Here is a 19733-nt window from a genome sequence, read left to right as displayed (position 1 = left end):
ATAAGCAAAAATTAAAGGAGTTTGTCACCAAGAAACCAGTGCTACAAGAAATGTTAAAGGGACTGATTTAAGGGGAAAAGAGAAGACCACAAATAGGAAAAATTATCTATTTCCATGATTAGAACGTAATGGATACAAATGCACAACAAAGAGGTTAGATATGATATCAAAAACATGAGGGAGGAGGGGAGTTCAAGAGTACAGCTTTCAGACAGAGGTCAAACTAAAGTGACCATCAATTCTGTATAGAAGAAGAAAGGAACAGAGAAGGACTACTAAAACACCGAGAAAAAAAAAAGTTAAAAAATGGCAGTAAGTACATACTTATCAATAGCTACTTTAAATGTCAATGGACTAAATGCTCCAATTAAAAGGCATAGGGTGGCTGACTGGATTAAAAAAACAAGACCCATATATATGCTGCATACAAGAGACACACTTCAGACCTAAAGACACTCACAAACTGAAAGTGAAGGGATGGAAAAAGATACTCCACGCAAATGGCAATGAAAAGAAAGCTGGGGTAGCAGTACTCATATCAGACAAAATAGACTTTAAAACAAAAACGGTAAAAAGAGACAAAGAAGGGCATTACATAATGATCAAGAGAACAATCCAACAAGAGGATATAACACTTGTAAATATCTACGCACCCAATGTAGGTGCACCTAAATATATAAAGCAATTATTAACAGACATAAAAACAGAAATAGACAGTAACACAATAATAGCAGGGGACTTTAACACTCCACTTACACCAACGGATAGATCATTCAAACAGAAGAGCAATAAGGAAACATTGGCCTTAAACGACACACTACAACAGATGGACCTAGTAGATATATACAGAGCATTCCATCCAAAAACCGAAGAATAAACGTTCTTTTCAAAGGCACATGGAACATTCTCCAGGATTGATCACATATTAGGTCACAAAACAAGTCTCCATAAATTTAAGAAGTTTGAAATAATACCAAGCATCTTTTCTGACCACAACAGTATGAAACTAGAAATCAACTATAGGAAGAAAATCAGAAAAGCCACAAATACGTGGAGATTAAACAAAATACTACTGAACAACGACTGGGTTAATGAAGAAATCAAAAAATACCTGGAGACAAATGAAAATGAAAATACGACATGCCAGAATTTATGGGATACAGCAAAAGCGGTTCTAAGAGGGAAGTTTATAGCAATACAGGCCTATCTCAACAAACAAGAAAAATCTCAAATAAACAATCTAACAATGCACCTGAAGGAACTGGAAAAAGAAGAACAAACAAAGCCCAAAATCAGTAGAAGAAGGGAAATAATAAAAATCAGAGCAGAAATAAATGAAATAGAGACCAAAAAAACAATAGAAAAAATTAATAAAACCAAGAGCTGGTTCTTTGAAAAGATCAACAAAATTGACAAACCTTTAGCTAGACTCACCAAGAAAAAAAGAGAGAAGGCACAAATAAGTAAAATCAGAAATGAAAGAGGAGAGGTTACAACAGACACCTCAGAAATACAAGATTATAAGAGAATACTATGAAAAGCTATATGCCAACCAATTCGACAATCTGGAAGAAATGGATAAATTCTTAGAATCATACAACCTTCCAAAACTGGACCAAGAAGAAGTAGAGAATTTGAATAGACCAATCACCAGTAAGGAGATCGAAACAGTAATCACAAACTTCCCCAAAAATAAAAGTCCAGGACCAGATGGCTTCCCTGGTGAATTCTACGAAACATTCAAAGAAGACTTAATACCTATCCTTCTCAAACTCTTCCAAAAAACTGAGGAGGGGGGGAAGCTCTCTAACTCATTCTATGAAGCTGACATTACCCTGATACCAAAACCGGACAAGGACAACACAAAAAAAGAAAATTACAGGCCAATATCACTGATGAACATCGATGCAAAAATCCTCAATAAAATACTAGCAAATCGCATACAACAATACGTTAAAAAGATTATACACCATGATCAAGTGGGATTTATTCCAGGGATGCAGGGATGGTTTAACATTCGCAAATCAATCAACGTAATACACCACATTAATAAAATGAAGAATAAAAATCACATGATCATCTCAATAGATGCAGAGAAAGCATTTGACAAGATACAGCATCCATTTATGATAAAAACTCTGAATAAAATGGGTATAGAAGGAAAGCACCTCAACATAATAAAGACCATATATGAGAAACCCACAGCTAATATCATCCTCAATGGTGAAAAACTGAAAGCCATCCCTCTAAGAACAGGAACCAGACAAGGATGCCCACTGTCACCACTCCTATTTAACATAGTACTGGAAGTCCTAGCCAAAGCAATCAGGCAAGAGAAAGAAATAAAAGAGATCCAAATTGGAAAGGAAGAAGAGAAACTGTCACTATTTGCAGATGACATGATTTTATATATAGAAAACCCTAAAGAATCCACCAGAAAACTTTTAGAAGTAATAAACGAATATGGTAAAGTTGCAGGATACAAAATCAACATACAAAAATCAGTTGCATTTCTGTACACTAACAATGAAGTAGCAGAAAGAGAAATTAAGAATACCATCCCATTTACAATTGCAACAAAAAGAATAAAATACCTAGGAATAAACTTAACTAAAGAGGTGAAAGATCTGTACACTGAAAACTATAGAACATTTCTGAAAGAAATTGAAGACGACACAAAGAAATGGAAAGATATTCTGTGCTCTTGGATTGGAAGAATTAACATAGTTAAGATGTCCATACTTCCTAAAGCCATCTATAGATTCAATGTAATCCCTATCAAAGTTCCAACAACATTTTTCACAGAAATAGAACAAAGAATCCTAAAATTTATATGGAACAACAAAAGACCCCGAATAGCTAAAGGAATCCTGAGAAAAAAGAACAAAGCTGCAGGTATCACACTCCCTCATTTCAAAATATACTACAAAGGTATAGCAACCAAAACAGCATGGTACTGACAAAAACAGACACACAGATCAATGGAATAGAATCGAAAGCCCAGAAATAAACCCACACATCTATGGACAGCTAATCTTTGACAAAGGAGCCAAGAACATACAATGGGGAAAAGAAAGTCTCTTCAACAAATGGTGTTGGGAAAACTGGATAGCCATATGCAAAAAAATGAAAGTAGACCCTTACCTTACACCATACACAAAAATTAACTCCAAATGGATTAAAGACTTGAATGTAAGACCTGAAACTGTGAAACTTCTAGAAGAAAACATAGGCAGTACCCTCTTCGACATCAGTCTTAGCAACATCTTTTCAAACACCACGTCTGACCGGGCAAGAGAAACAACAGAAAAAATAAACAAATGGGACTACATCAAACTAAAAAGCTTCTGCACAGCAAAGGAAACCATCAAAAAAACGAAAAGACAACCTAACAATTGGGAGAAGATATTTGCAAACCATACTTCTGATAAGGGCTTAATCTCCAAAATATATAAAGAACTCATGCATCTTACCAACAAAGAAACTACCAACCCAATTAAAAAATGGGCAAAAGACCTGAACAGACATTTCTCCAAAGAACATATACAGATGGCCAACAGACACATGAAAAGATGTTCAAAATCACTATCTATCAGGGAAATGCAAATCAAAACTACAATGAGATATCACCTGACACCCGTCAGAATGGCTATAATTAACAAGACAGGAAACAACATGTGTTGGAGAGGATGTGGAGAGAAGGGAACTCTCATACACTGCTGGTGGGAGTTCCAACTGGTGCAGCCACTATGGAAAACAGTATGGAGATTCCTCAAAAAATCAAGGATAGAACTACCATATGATCCAGCTATCCCACTGCTGGGTATTTATCCAAAGAACTTGAAAACACCAATTTGTAAAGGTACATGCACCCATGTGTTCATTGCAGCATTATTCACAATAGCCAAGACTTGGAAGCAACCTAAGTGCCCATCAAGGGACGAATGGATAAAGAAGATGTGGTATATATACACAATGGAATACTACTCAGCCATAAGAAACGATGAAATCCAGCCATTTGTGACATCATGGATGGACATTGAGGGTATAATGCAAAGTGAAATAAGTCAGAGGGAGAAGGTCAAATACCATATGATTTCCTTCATTAAGTAGTAGATAATAACAGCAATAAACAAACACATAGGGACAGAGATTGGATTGGTGGTTACCAGAGGGGAAGGGGGGAGGGAGGAGGGTGAAAGGGATAATTCGGTACATGTGTGTGGTTATGGGTTGTAATTAGTATTTTGGTGGTGAACATGATGTAATCTATGCAGAAATAGAAGTACAATGATGTACACCTGAAATTTTTACAATGTTATAAACCAATGTTACTGCAATAAACAAAAAAATTAAAAAAAAAAAATAAATAAATAAATAAAAATAAATTAAAAAAAATAATTATTTTTAGAATGAAAAAAAAAAAGATAGTCTTTCTGCGTCTATTGAGATATTCATCCGTCTTTTCTCCTTTACCTGTTACTGTGGTGAATTACATTTATAAGATTTTCTAATGTTAAGCCACCTTTATATTCCTAAAATAAACTTAATATAGATACTGCTGTATTCAGTTTACTAATCTTTTGTTAGAATTTTTACATCTATATTCACAAGGCAGATACACCTGTAACTTTTATTCTTCTTACTAAACTTTTCTCATTTGGATATCAAGTTATATAACAGCCTCATAAAAAGAAAGAGGAAGTAGTCTCTTTTTCTTTCTCTGGGAAAGTTTCTATTATTATAAAACATGTCTGTAAACCCAGCTAGACCCATTGTTTTCTTTGTAGAAAGATTTTTATTTATTAATTTAATTTATTTAACTCTTATCAAGGACTATTTGGACTCTCTACTTCTCCTTAAATCAGTTTTGGTCAGTTATATTTTTCCAGGAATCTGTTTCATTTTCTCTAAATGATCACATTTACTGCCATAAAATTATCTGCCGTATTCGATTAGCTTTTTAACTTCTTTTACATTTGTATTCATGTTCCCCTTTTTCCTAATACTGTTTATATGCACATTTCTCTCTTTGGTTTTTGTCTGTCTGTTTTATTTTTCTTGCTCAATCTTGCCAGAGTTTATTAGTCTTATCAAAGAACTAACATTTGTTTTTGTTGGTCCTTTGTATTGTATCTTTGATTTCTGTTCTGTTTTTTTTTTTTATTATTTCCTTTCTGCTTTCTTTGGTGTTTATTCTGTACTTTTACTCTAAATTAGGTTAGACACTTAGTACACTAATTTTCAACCTTCTGTTTTAACATAAACATTTAAGACAATATATTTCCTTTGCAGTACTGTTTTTGCTGCTTTATGCAAGTTTTGATAAGTAGTATTTTATGCATTGTTCACTTTTAAGTATTTTTGTTTCCATTATTTCTTCCTGACCCATGAATTACTCAGAAATCTTTAAATATCCAAATTTATAGGAATTTTAATTTTTTTGTTAATAACCTTATTTTTGTTATTGCAATAATTAATTGCATTATGGTCCAAGAACATGGCCTGTAAGACAGCAATTAGTAAACTGTTAAGATTTACCTTACAGCCTAGTCGATGGTCCATTTTTTAATACCTATTTCATGTAAGTTCTAGAAGAATGTACATTATCTGATAGACATAAGGTTCTATATATTTCTCTTGTTAAATTAAGCTTAATTGTGTGGTCCAAATCTTATTTCTTTACTAATATTTTGTCTTATTAAGAAGTCCATGAACGTGGACTTGTCAATTTCTTCCTGTAACTCTGTTCATTTTTGCTTAATATATCTTGAGGCTATTTTATTAGGTGAATACAAATCTCAGAGCTGATACTGGCACTTACCTTCAGAGTAGCTATGCCATACGCTAAGATCTTTTTTTTTTTTTTAGGAGGTGGGGGGCACAGGAAGCCTGGAAGTTTTCCTTACTTCCTTCCCACCTAGCAACTTACTTAAAAAGTATATTTATTGAGAATCTTCTTGTGCTGTAGCAGTAAGGAAGTATGAACTGTCTAACCTGCCATACTACCAGAATCAGAAGCCTGTTACTTTCCTTTAAAAATGGACCATTTCACATGGATGCACCTTGAGGATATTACGCCAAATGAAATAAGGCAACCACAAAAAGACAAATACTACATGATTCCACTTACATGAGGTATCTAAAGTCATCAAACTCAGCAACAGAAAGTAGAATGGTGCTTGCCAGGGGCTGGAGGGAGAGGGAAATGGGGAGTTGCTGTTCAATGGGTACAGAGTCTCAGTCATGCAAGATGAAAAGATCTGTTGTACAGAAATGTGCATATAGTTAATACTGCAATGTACACCTTAAAATTGCTAAGAGAGTAAATTTATGTTATGCTTTTTACCACAATTAAAAAAAACAAAAACTGTTTCATGGCCAATGAAGAGATTACAGTTCACTAAGAAACTGCTAGCTCTTCCTTTTAGACCCAATAGTAAACTGGGATTTCTACCTGTAAAGCAAATAGTAAGGAATATTTCAAAATTTGGCAGTAGTCTCTCACAGCATAAATATGATTCTCAAACTGATTATTACAACCTATTTCTCTCTTCTCAACCAAACAAGTTTTGCCTATATCTCTTCTATAATTGTCTCATAGTTAATTGAAACAACTGAGGCATCTTTTGGTCACGGCAATTATAGGAAGATTGTGGTCTTCTTCAAATTCTTTCTATTTTAAAACATCCCTATTTTTTTTTTTTTAGATTTTATTTATTTATTTTCCCCGCAAAGCCCCAGTAGATAGTTGTATGTCATAGCTGCACATCCTTCTAGTTGCTGTATGTGGGACACAGCCTCAGCATGGCCGGAGAAGCGGTGCGTCGGTGCGCGCCCGGGATCCGAACCCGGGCCGCCAGCAGCGGAGCGTGCGCACTTAACCGCTAAGCCACGGGGCCGGCCCATAAAACATCCCTCTTTAAATATGTTTCTCATAGTCATACCTCCAAATGTAGCTTTTACATGTCTAAGGACTTGTGCCAAGCAGGGTATATAAGAATCATGTAAGGAGACTGTTTAAACATACAGATTTCCAGAACTACTGAATCAAAACCTAGAAAAGATCTAGGACTCTGAATTTAAAAAAACAATTCCTTTTTGGTTCCCCTTTATCTACCTAGCTGGCTACTGTTTATTCTCTTAAAAGCCATCCCTGATTCCTTAGGCAGCACTGAGGGCCTCTTGTCAGCTCCACCAATACACTGTCATATCTCATGATATATACAACACAACAGGTATGCATCTCCCCTACTATATAGAATACAATAGGCATGTATCTCCCCTACCATACTGTAAACCATTAGAGGGCAGAGTGCACATATTCGTTGTATTCTTAGTGCACAGCATAGTGTCAGATATGTAGCTGGTTTTCAATACATATTTTCTGAACCAAACCAATTTACTTTACAACTTTATACTTTACTGTAAAGTATCTACTATGTATGGTAATACATTTTTAAATGATATAATGACTATCAATCAGGAAAGGTATATCAGCATCTTCCTGGGAGCTTTTTAAAAAAAAAAACACATTCCTGGGTCCATCTGGATCTAATGAAAGAGAGTCCTCACTTCCAACATCTCCTCTACTGAGTGAGAATAACGCCCACGGGAAAGAGGTCCTTGAGATGATATTTAGAGGAAGAAGACTTTGATTGAAGTGAGTCAGAGAGAGAAGAAAGATATTCCAAAAAGGGAATGACATATTCGAAGACACTGAGGTATTAAAAACCGGTCACACAGGGATAACTCCAAGTGATTCAGTTTTACCAAAATGACTAATTTGTAGAAAAATGGCTAGAAAAAATCTAGAGAGATGTTTAAAGGGTCAGTCCCCAAAAGGTCTTGTATGATAATGATCAAGAACTTTAACTTTTCATAAAATTTATGAAGCACTGCTGGAGAGGGGAGTGGAAAATAGTCTTGCATTATATAAAGACTACTCTGGATGCCGTGTGGAGAATGGACTGAAGTGGGAATAGAATGGAGACAAGGAGACTAATTAAGAGACTCTTGTAATAATTCAGCAAAGAAATATTAAGGGCCTGAACCATGCCAATATGAACAGAGTAGAGAAAAGATTTGAAATATATCGTGGAAATGGAATTACAATTACTTACTTACTAAGTAGATGTGGGAGCTGAATGAGAGAGTAGTCCGAGTTTTTAGCTGCAGCAAATGTGTGAATAGTGGTACCATTTATGAATATGGGGAATAAAGCAGAAAGAGCAGGTTTTAGGGTTGAGACCGATGGATTATGCTGGGGAGGAATGTTAGTTCAATGTCTAGACATACTGAGTCTGAGAACGTCCAGACAGAGATGGGTAACTTGCAAAAATGGGTCTATAGCTAAGAAGGGAGACCTAGGCTGCAGATGAGATTTGGGGTCATAGGCAGAGAGCTGGTAACTGAACCCACAGAAGATGAGATCACTCACGCAAGTGTTAGAGTGAGAAGGAGGGAGAGAGACAGAGACAATTCTGAAGAAGACAAAGGCAAATTTAGGAAGAGAAGCTCTGAAAATGGATGATCAGCCAGAGAATTAACAGCAAAATCAGAAAAAGTGTGGTGTTAGGGAAAAAGGCATGGTCAACAATATCAAAAGTCACAGAGGTGGGGCTGGCCCGGTGGCGTAAGCGGTTAAGTGCGCGCGCTCTGCTGCAGCGGCCCAGAGTTCGCAGGTTCGGATCCCGGGCGCGCACTGATGAACCGCTTGTCAAGCCATGCTGTGGCGGCGTCCCATATAAAGTAGAGGAAGATGGCCACAGAGGTTAGCTAAGGGCCGATCTTCCTCGGCAAAAAAGAGGAGGATCAGCATTGGATGTTAGCTCAGGGCTGGTCTCCCTCACACACACACAAAAAAAAGTCACAGAGGGATAAGAAAAGAAATCAATGGAAAGTCCCTCATTGCATTTGAAAACTAGAAAGCTAATAGAACTTAGGGTAAAAGTTTCAGTGAGGAGGCTGGGGTAGAACCACAGACTGAAGAATGAAGAGGTGAGAAGGAGGGAGACACAAACAGTATTGTGTATTCTTTTAAGATTCTGTGTGTACATACTTGTATGCATGCACGTGGATGCGTCCTAAGCAATAAAGTAAGTGGGGGCTAAGGTGGGATATGAGGGTTGAGATCAGAAAAGACTGGAGCACACTGATATAATAAGGAAAAAGTTATTAGAGAGAAAGAAGTTGAAGACACAAAGAAGAGTGGTGATGAGAGAGTAAGGTCCATGAGGAGGAACGAGGAATCGGGTACAAACCGAGGACAGGAGGAGGGAAGGCTTTTCTCCTCGGACTTCAGGAAAGGATGAGTGCAAATAAAAATAAATTTCCAGCTGGTAGAACATGAAGTTGAAGAGATATTTCCTGATTTTTAAAATTTTTCTCTGCAGCATTGAAGGCAAGATCATATTCTGAGTGGTGAGAGAGGGAATGCGTGGGGTTTGAGTGTTGGTTTACTCAGGGAAGAGCCAGATTAAATGGCAGTGAATTGATGAGGACATGTAAGAGGACATGAAGGCAACAGCAGGCCTGGCTAATACTGGAGCCTACCCAAGGCACACACACATTAGCCCAAAGGTTAGAGAAGCTAAATGACTGATTATTCCAAGGTTGGGGTTTCATAGGGTGGGTAGAATTAAAAGGTCTACAGAGATTATTTTTTTAATATATGAGAATAGCAAGAAACTTATTAAGTAATAAGTAAGACAGGGAAGGAAGGAATACACTACAATAAATGAAAAAGTCAAAGAACTAAAGACCTTGATGAAGTCAAACAGCTGGAAAGACAGAAAGTAGCACTCCAGGTAGCAGCGTTTAAGATTTCAGCGGTGAAGATGACTGAGGGCTGACAGCTGAAGAGGACTAGAACTATAAGGCTAGTGTCATATGGTTCTTTCCCAGAGATACGACATCACCCAGGATGAAGAAGATACTAGGAAAAGAGAAGGGCAAAGAGAAAGACAGTGAATCTCGTCCTTGGCACTTAAGCCTTCAGCAAATGTGTGAGAGGAGGTTGTGGGGCAGGGACAGACTATGAAGTCAGGAGAGAACAGATACAAGAGCAGTAAAGTGACATATCTAGACAGCACAAGCCTTAAAAGAGATCATTTTCATTTGCAAGCTGAAGAGTAATAGCTTAGACCAGGAAACTCTGTGGTTACCTGGGAAGCAAGAATGAGCAGCCTCCACCTGCGAGAGACAGAAAGAGTTTACTCAGTGGAGAGCCAGCCTTCACCTAGGACGAAGAAGTGGTGAGAGCATTCAGAGTGGCATGTTCACAGCAGAGTGCAGCTCCTACGGACACTACGTAAATGGAGGCAAGAAAGGCAGCAGGGGGGACCAGCTGGCAGGAGAAGGCACCAGGCAGCATCTCCTCCGAGAAAGACACACCTCTTCCTAATACTAGGTACCAAAACAAGGCGAACGCTCTCTTCCTAAGAAGGCACACAGGAAGAACAGCCCAAGCTAATGACGATAGAGGCAGGGCTGATAAGTACATTGTTTTTTTTGTTTTTTGTTTTTTGTGAGGCGATCAGCCCTGAGCTAACGTCCATGCCAACCCTCCTCTTTTTTTGCTGAGGAAGACTGGCCCTGTGCTAACATCCGTGCCCATCTTCCTCCACTTTATATGGGACGCCGCCACAGCATGGCTTGCCAAGCAGTGCGTCGGTGCGCGCCCGGGATCCGAACCATCGAACCCCGGGCAGCCTCAGCGGAGCGTGCGCACTTAACTGCTTGCGCCACTGGGCCGGCCCCGTGATAAGTACATTGTAAACAGAGGTCTCCTTGCAGCCCTCAACTGGAGATGTCCAACAAGCAGCTGGGTATATACGCCTAATGCTTAGGAGACAAACCACAAGAGTTTTATTGACTTGTATACTTGAGAGTAATTTAAGTTACAAATGTCTTACTTTTAAAAACATCTCAGTTCCAATTTTTAAAAATTCCTCCATTTAGATCAATTTGATAAAACTAATGAGGGAATTCAAATGTTTATCACATCCAGTGACTGTAATTACAACACATACATAACCATTAAATGCAACCAGGGCTTAAGGAGGGAGGGAGCAAGGTGGCTGCGGCCCTAGAAGGGTAGTGGGAGGGATCTTGTGATAGAACTGTTCCACTGGTCTGTATCCAGACTGTGGTGGTGATCACACAAATCTAGATGTGTGATAAAACTGCACACGCTAAATACATCCACAAATGAGTCCATGGAAAACTAGTGAAATCTGGATGGATTGTATCAATGTCAATTTCCTGGTTGCGCTATTTCACTATAGTTATGCAAGATTTTACCATTGGGGGAAAGTGAGTAAAGGGTATACAGGATCTCTGAGTATTATTTCTTACAATTGCATGCAAATCTACAATTATCAAAATAAAGTTGTTCTTTTTTTTAATTAAAGGCAACAAAGCAAGGCATACAACTGGAAAACACTGTCTTCCAAACTCTTGGCAAACACTAGAGAATCAGTATCTCTAGCTCAGTGATTCTCAACCAGAAATTTGGAAAGGGTAAAGGAGCACCTAAGTATTAGAACTACTGCCTGCACCTCCATTCCCTGAATACACACCTACACCAGAATTGTTGCCTTGGTGAGCCACAGGTTTCAGAGGAAGTTTGTCAAGTGCGCAGCAACTGACGGAAAATGAAAAAACACTCTCTTCTACCTACTTATCTTTACAAACACTTCTAATTGGTAAGGAAAAAAGCATGTAAGAGAAACATAATATTTAATAAGTAATTTATATTAAACATGAAATATTTTAAGAGATAACGTCTCATTTGATTTGTCCAAAATCAGCCAATACACTCTTCATGGAAATGTACTTGGTCAACATAAAGAAAAACACTCTATTTACATAAGAATAAAAGTATGGATTTTTTTCACAGTAACTGATAGATTTTTAGTGGTATATTCATACCCTCCTAACAAGGAATACAACATCTATAAAGGTACACACTCTGTGGCCTTGAGTAGACTGAGATTATTCAGCCTATATAGGCGGCCTTGGCACACTAGCACCATACTCTTGTCAACTAGAGGAAGGAAACACAAACGAGCAAAAACCAAAATACAATCGATTCAAAAAAGTTCCTCCCGGGCCGGCCCAGTGGCACAAGCAGTTAAGTGCTCACGCTCCGCTGCGGCGGCCCGGGGTTTGCCGGTTCGGATCCCGGGCGCGCACTGATGCACCACTTGGCAAGCAATGCTGCGGCGGCGGCCCATATAAAGTGGAGGAAGATGGGCACGGATGTTAGCCCAGGGCCAGGTTTCCTCAGCAAAAAAAGAGGAGAATTGGCAGATGTTAGCACAGGGCTGATCTTCCTCACAAATAAAAAAAAAAGTTCCTACTAACAAGCAGCTCTAAAGAGAATATCTATGTTCAGCCCACTAAAATCAAACATGGGGAAATATTCTGGAGCAGGAAGGCAGCCTAATTTAATACCTGAACGAATAGTATCAATCAGAACAAAGCATAAAATCACCTCACGATGAACTCATTTTTAAAACACTGGTATTACAATTGCACACAACCTTGTGTGTGTGTGTACATCAGAATCTAAATGTCCAAGCACAGGGGAACCGTAAACGAATGGCATATCCAAAGCCACTATCAAAGCCACTAAAAGACTGTGTTTATGATAGGAAAATGTTTACAATGTACTGCTAAGTAGGAAAAGAGCTACAAATCAGTATGTGCAGGATTCCAATTTTGAATTTAAAAGAATATTTGTATATGTTCATACAGAAAAAATACCAAAAGAAAATAAACCCAAACGTTTTTGTTTTTAAATCATGAGGTTTTCTCCTTTACACTATTGAGGCCCAGGGCAGGCTGCCCGCAAATATTCCACAACAGCATGTTGATTATTTTCAATTAGAGTCACTTGTGTTGACTTAAAATCAAGTTTTGAACCTCCTTTTCTCTGTTCCTCCTATAGGCAAGAAATAAATCTCCCACGTGAAAGGTACCTTCCCCGCACCAGAAGAAAAAATATCCTAAGCTAAGGAATTCAGGGCTGAGAACCCTATATAAGCAAACCTTGTTACTTTTACTAATTTACTACCTCAAGCCTGAACTCGGCTCAAATGCTTCACTAATTACAAATCCCAAACTTGCTTTTTTTGTCCTGTCAATGTCTCACAACTTTATTCTTTCTTTATGTAAAACATATAAAAACAGCCTGCTTTGCCCATCCCAGAAGGCATCGTTTCTCTATGATCTCCTATGTGCATGTATTAAATTGGTCTTTCTCCTATTAATCTGGTCTTATGTCAATTTTATTATTAGTCCAGGCAGAAGAACTCGAGGGGGTTAAGGGGGAATTTCCCCTTCCCTGACAACACATTTCTATGTTTTAAAAGTTTTCCACAGTGAGTACATACTACTTTTGTAATTTGGAAGGAAAAAAAACCTATACCGATAAATATTTTAGGTAATACTTATAAAGGCTACAGAATAATATGAAAAGGAAGTATATATATATATATATATATATATAGATATATATGAGTATATCTATATATATATATATGAGTATATATCTATATATATATATGAGTATATATCTATATATATATATATGAGTATATATATATATATATGAGTACATATATATATATGACTACAATTATTTTAAAGAAAGAAAAATTCTGCATAAGAAAAGAAAAAAAGATTGGCAGGAAATACATCAAAGTAACGGTGGCTGTGTTTTAAGGATGAAATAATTATGAGCAATTTTTTTTCCTTCTACTATTCTATGCCTTGAAATTTTTCTTTAAAGAACATGTATTATATTAATATGAAACAATTATCATACTTATCAACCCTGACCCCAAACCTTCTCTTCCATTGTATCCTGCCTCCTAAAACAAACCATCAAACATACACATGCACACAAACCTGCAAGTACTTACATGGGCTTACATCTCTGTATCTGTTTCGATTTCTGTTTTCTGGAAACTTGGCCACTCTATGAGGATAGTCATGGGACTCATTGCGAATTTCCTTAAAATAACAAAAATATATTTTAATATTTCCTTTAAATTTTATACAGCAAAACAGATACTTCCCCAGCCAGTATAATATTTATTGAGCACTTATGATATGCCAAGTACTATGCAAAGCATATTATCTACACTATCTCATTCAATTCTCACAACACCAATGGGAACGTTTATCCTCTCCATTTTATAAGTGAGGGATGATAGGCTTTGAGAGGTTAAACAATCTGCCAAAGGTCACAAGTAAGTGGCAGATCCCAGGACTAAAGCTTCAGCACCTACAGGCAAGATTAAACACTTTGTGTAACACAGAATTAATGCAATGGAGGTATCTAAGGCTAACCACATCATACTCAAATTTCTGACCAAACTCTCTTAATATCTACCTATATTTTGGAATTTCTATCTTAAAATTTTAATCTACTCCTTTGTCTTCATGCCTTTACTGTCTTCACGTCTTTAACTGTTACTTTATTTTGAGCTCAAAAATATCCTAAAATTTTACTTTTAGAGCCATAAATGCTTAGCAACAACCACTAGGCCTGAGGCTCGTTTTAGGACCCTTAGGGTTCTCTGTATTCCACTATCGAAGAAACTCTGTGATGCCTGCACTAGGCACTCAGCTACATGGTGTAACCAGCATGACCAGGCTTTTTCTCCAAAATGGAATATTATTCTAAAAATCCAGGTAAAAACAGAAACATACCAAAAAAGTGTGTATTAACAGCAAAAATTAATTTGGGCTTTTGCTCACACTACCACATGTGATTTTGAAAAAGCATTTTAAATTTAGGCCCCAGACAGTTTTATAAATTAAGTATCAATAAACTATTCAAGTCATTTCTTGATGAATGCCCTTACTATGGCTTCCCCACCCTCTTGCCTACCACCACTCCCATCAGCCCTCGGATAGGTAACTTTCTAGTTCATATTTTTACTCATTGGGCCTACCAAGATGCCAGAGTAGGGAATACAGACCACCACTCAGTGGGAGGAATCTCAGTCACATTGTGCAAAGAGCAAGTGGGATTACACATATGTTGGTACAGCCATTTGGGAAAATGCAATCTGCCACACACACAGAAAAAGAAACACACACATACATGCATGTTACAATTGTTGCTATTGACTTTTTTTTTTTTTTTTTGCTGAGGAAGATTTGGTCAGAGCTAACATCTGTTGCCAGCTTCCTCTTTTTTTTCCTTGAGGAAGATTAGCCCTCAGCCAACATCTGTGCCAATCTTCCTCTATTTTGTATGTGGGTCACTGCAACAGCATGGCTGAAGAGTGGTGTAAGTCTGCGCCCAGGATCCAAACCTGCAAACCTGGGCCGCCAAAGCAGAACATGCCAAATTCAACCACTATGCCATGGGACTGGCCCCACTACTATTTAATGCTGTCTCACATCCAGCAATATTGCTGAGCTCTCTAATATTTTGTAGCTGGTTATGAATTTCTCAATATCAACGAGTGATAATTCTGTCTCTTCCTTATACCTCATATTTCTTATTTATTCATACCTCTTATTTTTCTTATCTAATTGCATTGGCTAGGACCTCCTATTCAACGTCAAATAGAAATATTTTTTCCCCTGATTCTGAAAGAACTGTCTCTAAGGTTCAACCGCTAAGTGTAATATGTGCTTTAGGTTTCTGGTCAATACCCTTTTCAGGTGAAGAAAGTTCTCTTCAATTTCTAGTCTGCTAAACATTTTTTATTATGAATGGGCGTTGAATTTTATTCAATGTTTTCCTTGTATTCATGGAGGTGATCATATATCTTTTCTCCTTTAATCTGGTAATGTATTGAATTACAATAAGAGATTTTCACTTACTAGTAATATGCATTTAAGGTTTTTCTATGTCTTTTCATGGCTTGATAGCTCATTTCCTTTTAGTGGTGAATAATATTTCATTATCTAGGTATACCACCATTATTCTATATAAGATGTACATGTCTATATTTTTAAGTTGAACTGATCTCTAATTTTCCTTTCTCATATGATTTATTCAGTTTTACTATCAAAGTTATAACAGTTTGATATAATAAGTTGGACAGAAATATTACATTTTGGTTTCAAATATTTTTCCATAAAAGCATATCATAACAAATTATTGTGATTGGCTGAATAGAGGAAAAAGCTTCAACCATTTCCACAAATTATAAAACTTTTTAAATGTCAAATAATAAATTTTACATGTAAAATTAAACACATTCAGGTCTAGGCTTATATTTCTTTGCATAACCTTAAACACTATACAAGAGTTGAAACACTATAAAGTACAAGTAATTTTATATTGCAAGTTAGTAACAGATAAAAGAAAAATATTAATTTAAAATAATACTAAAACATACACTTTTCTGTTAACAGCCCTTCTGTATCAAGGCAGAGAAAACAAATGGGCAAGAATAAAAATTTCTGATACTATGTAGGTGAGAGAGTGTGAAGTGGTACTCTCATACATTACTGAAAGAATGTACGCTAGTGCAATGTCTTTTTGAGAACAATTTGATAAGACCAATTTTACCTCCAGGAATTTATATTACATACTGTCACACATCTGTCTGCAAAGATTTATTATGCACAAGGATGGTCACTGTACACAATGGTGAAAAATTGGCAACAACCTAAATGTCCTTCAGAAGAGAACTGATAAATTATAATGCACCAATGCAGTGGAATACTTGGAAACCACGAAAAAGGACACCCAGTGGTGCACGCACTAACATGAAACAATCTCAAAGATATACCGCGTAGTGAAAAAAAGTTTAGAATGCTCCCATTTGCGGGGGATGGGGACTCCACTCAAACATAAATATGCCTGAGAATACAATGAATAATTCTAGAAAGAGACAACAAATTAGTAACTTCTGGGGTTGGGGGGAGACTGGCTGACTGGACATCTAGAGAAGGATAGAGATTTTTCTAACTAAAAATTTGTTTTAATTATGAAATATTTCAAACAGAAAAATATACATGACACCCACAGTGATATTAAACACATTACTTTTACCACATTTGCTTCAAATCTCTTTTTACAGAAAAGGAATAAAACACATCAGATACAGCTAAAGTATTTTCCTACCCTGCCCCTCTCTCTTTCTTTCCAAAGTAATCTTGTCTTTTTAACTGTTTTTTATTGCTTTTGCTCCATTTGAACTTTAAACCACATATTCATATATTCTTTAGTTCATATATTACTTTAAGATAAACTAGCTAAAATACTAATAAACGTTAGCATATCATTAGTCCTAAAGCTAATAATATAGTTTTTAAGTCACACTGAAATGTTGTTGCAACTCATAAAATGGGAGAAAATAGTTGCAAAACAAATATCTGATATGGAATTAATATACACAATATATAAAGAACTCCAACAATTAAAAAAAAAAACAGTTAAAAAATGGGCAAAGAGGGTAGGACTCCCTCCATTATATCAACACTTCTTCAATACCTGTTATGCACATACACCTATTTTCCACCTATCTTCCAAAGTTAAGTCCATCTGTCAGTTGCTGATTCCAATTTTTAGCCTAAAGAAATAATTTATTTGTGTACACTATAACAAATCATTACTTACATTGCAAAATAATAAAATAGGGTGGGGCCCCAAGTTTAAGGGTAGGGAAGAGATTTTAATTGACAAAACACCATAAAACAGTCAAATCTTTGGGATTAAGAAATACATTCATAACAAGTACATTTTATTTTCCTGATTAAAAAAAAAAGAATTCTTGCAGAATCTGTTCTCTCAAATCTCCAATGTTGTTATTTGTTCTCCTTTAGTTTTCTTTAATTTCAGTGCATTTAGGAAGAAAAGAACCCCCAATACTTTGAAAAGCAGCTCCAGAGGTACAGACTAGTTGCCTATTCCAGTATCCATTCTTTCTTACTAAAAGTTTCTGATTTTATTTTCTTACTTACAATGAGCCCAACAAAAAACTTGTATTTCCAAGCCTCCTATACAGCTAAGTATAGCCATGGGACACAGTTCTGGCCAAAGAGAATAAGCAGAAATCACCAGGTTGGGTTGCAGGGGAGGTTTTTTATAAAAGGGGCTGGCCCAGCTGACCTGTGTTCTCATTTCTGCCTGCCCAGGGTACCAGATATGTTGGGGGTGAGGGGTGGAAATGGGCAGGAGCTTGCCTGTGACCACAAGGTAAAAAGCATTCTAAGGAAGGCTAAGCAGAAATAGAAGAGACTGGGTCATGGATGACATAATGGAGCCACAGAAACAGCTCTGTACTTCTATCTCCAGAATTCTCACTACATGAGAAAAATAAGCCCCTATTTGCTAAGTCAGCTAGTGCTTGATGTTCTTTCCCATGAAGCTAAATGCAGGTCTCTAACAAATACACACAGTATAGCCAAGTCTCAACAATAACAAGATGAGACATTTTCAAGAATACCATAATTTTATAAGCACTTTGTGTAAGCAATAAAACACATGGTGTGTCTCAAAAGGGGAATGGGAAGGTACTGACTGGTAAAATCAGCTCTACAGATGTTCTGATGCTAAAATGTTCCCCTCCTATAGCAGAAAGAACCCATAAACAGTGGCCCTAAATACTACATCAAGAATGCTTCCTGTCAGCAGTAAAACCTGCTGATCCAAGGTTTCTCAACCTCAGCACTACTGACATTTGGGGCTGGATAATTCTTTGTTATGGGGCTATCTTGTGCTTTGCAGGGTGTTTAGCAGCAGCATCCCGGTTTCTACTCATTATATGTCAGTAGCATCCCTCCTCCCAGCTGTGACAACCAAAAATCTCTTCCGACTCGGCCAAATGTCCCTGGACAGCAAAATCTACCACAAATATACCCTACCAACATCCAGTTGAAAACCACTATTCCAATCTAACAGCAACTCTTACCTTTAATTAAAGCTAAATTTAAGGGGAAGGATTTTTGTTTTAAAGAATAATTTAATCAGAATTTTTAAAATCCAATTTATTTTTATATGATTTTCACTCAAAAAAAGCTAGGAATAATTGACTCACTAGTTATTCCTTTTTTAGTGGCAATAATACAAAATGTAGGTAACTCATGCACAAAGATATCTTTCACGGAGTTATTTATCATGTTGAAAGGACATAAAAAACCTAAATGTCCAATGTCAGGGAAAAGATTGGTTGAATAAATCAATAGTATGCAGCCACTTAAAAACAGGCACTCATATCATGCCAGCAGGAGTATGAACTCTTGGAATAATATATGATATAAACAAAGAAATAACAAATCAATAAATGGAACTGAGCCACTATTTGCTATTTGGGAGAAAAATTCATTTAGCTCCTTCACTGTATTTGAAATTTATACACATGTGAGTTGCCTATCTCAAGACTGCCTATCACCTCCTTTTCCACAGAAGCCTAATTTTTGGAACATCAAAAAACAATCTACTCCAACTGATGGCCTTATAACTTATCTCCAGGCAGAAGAGTCTAACTTTAAATTCTGAATATACTTACTTCCAATGTATCTACTTTCTCCTATTATTTCATCTCTTTATATTTTTATACACATAACATTTACTCTCTCTTGAAATTTATTTTGACATATAGTTTGAAGTAAGGAGGTAAACTGACTCTACTATAGAAACAAATTTGCTGAGGCTCAAGTAACGCTAGGCTGAAATGCAAGAATAAGACTTTTTTGTTAATCATTCAGCTATTCTTCATTTCATAAGCAATAACCATGCCTATCCTTGACAT

The 19733-nt window shown here is 36.7% G+C and overlaps 1 protein-coding gene across 4 annotated transcripts in view; it reads right to left on the bottom strand.

Moving 5' to 3' along the window:
- The window catches only part of PTPN2 (protein tyrosine phosphatase non-receptor type 2), a 94850-nt gene that overhangs the window by 55326 nt on the left and 19791 nt on the right, over positions 1 to 19733 (bottom strand). For all 4 annotated transcript variants that reach the window (XM_058556760.1, XM_058556757.1, XM_058556758.1 and 1 more), the window contains exon 2: positions 13932 to 14022. In XM_058556760.1, the coding sequence (XP_058412743.1) occupies positions 13932 to 14022 (91 nt within the window). The remainder of the gene's footprint in view (positions 1 to 13931; positions 14023 to 19733) is intronic.

Source organism: Diceros bicornis, chromosome 16, assembly GCF_020826845.1.
Source record: "Diceros bicornis minor isolate mBicDic1 chromosome 16, mDicBic1.mat.cur, whole genome shotgun sequence".
Lineage (NCBI taxonomy): Eukaryota > Metazoa > Chordata > Mammalia > Perissodactyla > Rhinocerotidae > Diceros > Diceros bicornis.
Note: the sequence above shows the minus strand (reverse complement) of the source record. Positions and strands in the feature narration are given on the sequence as shown.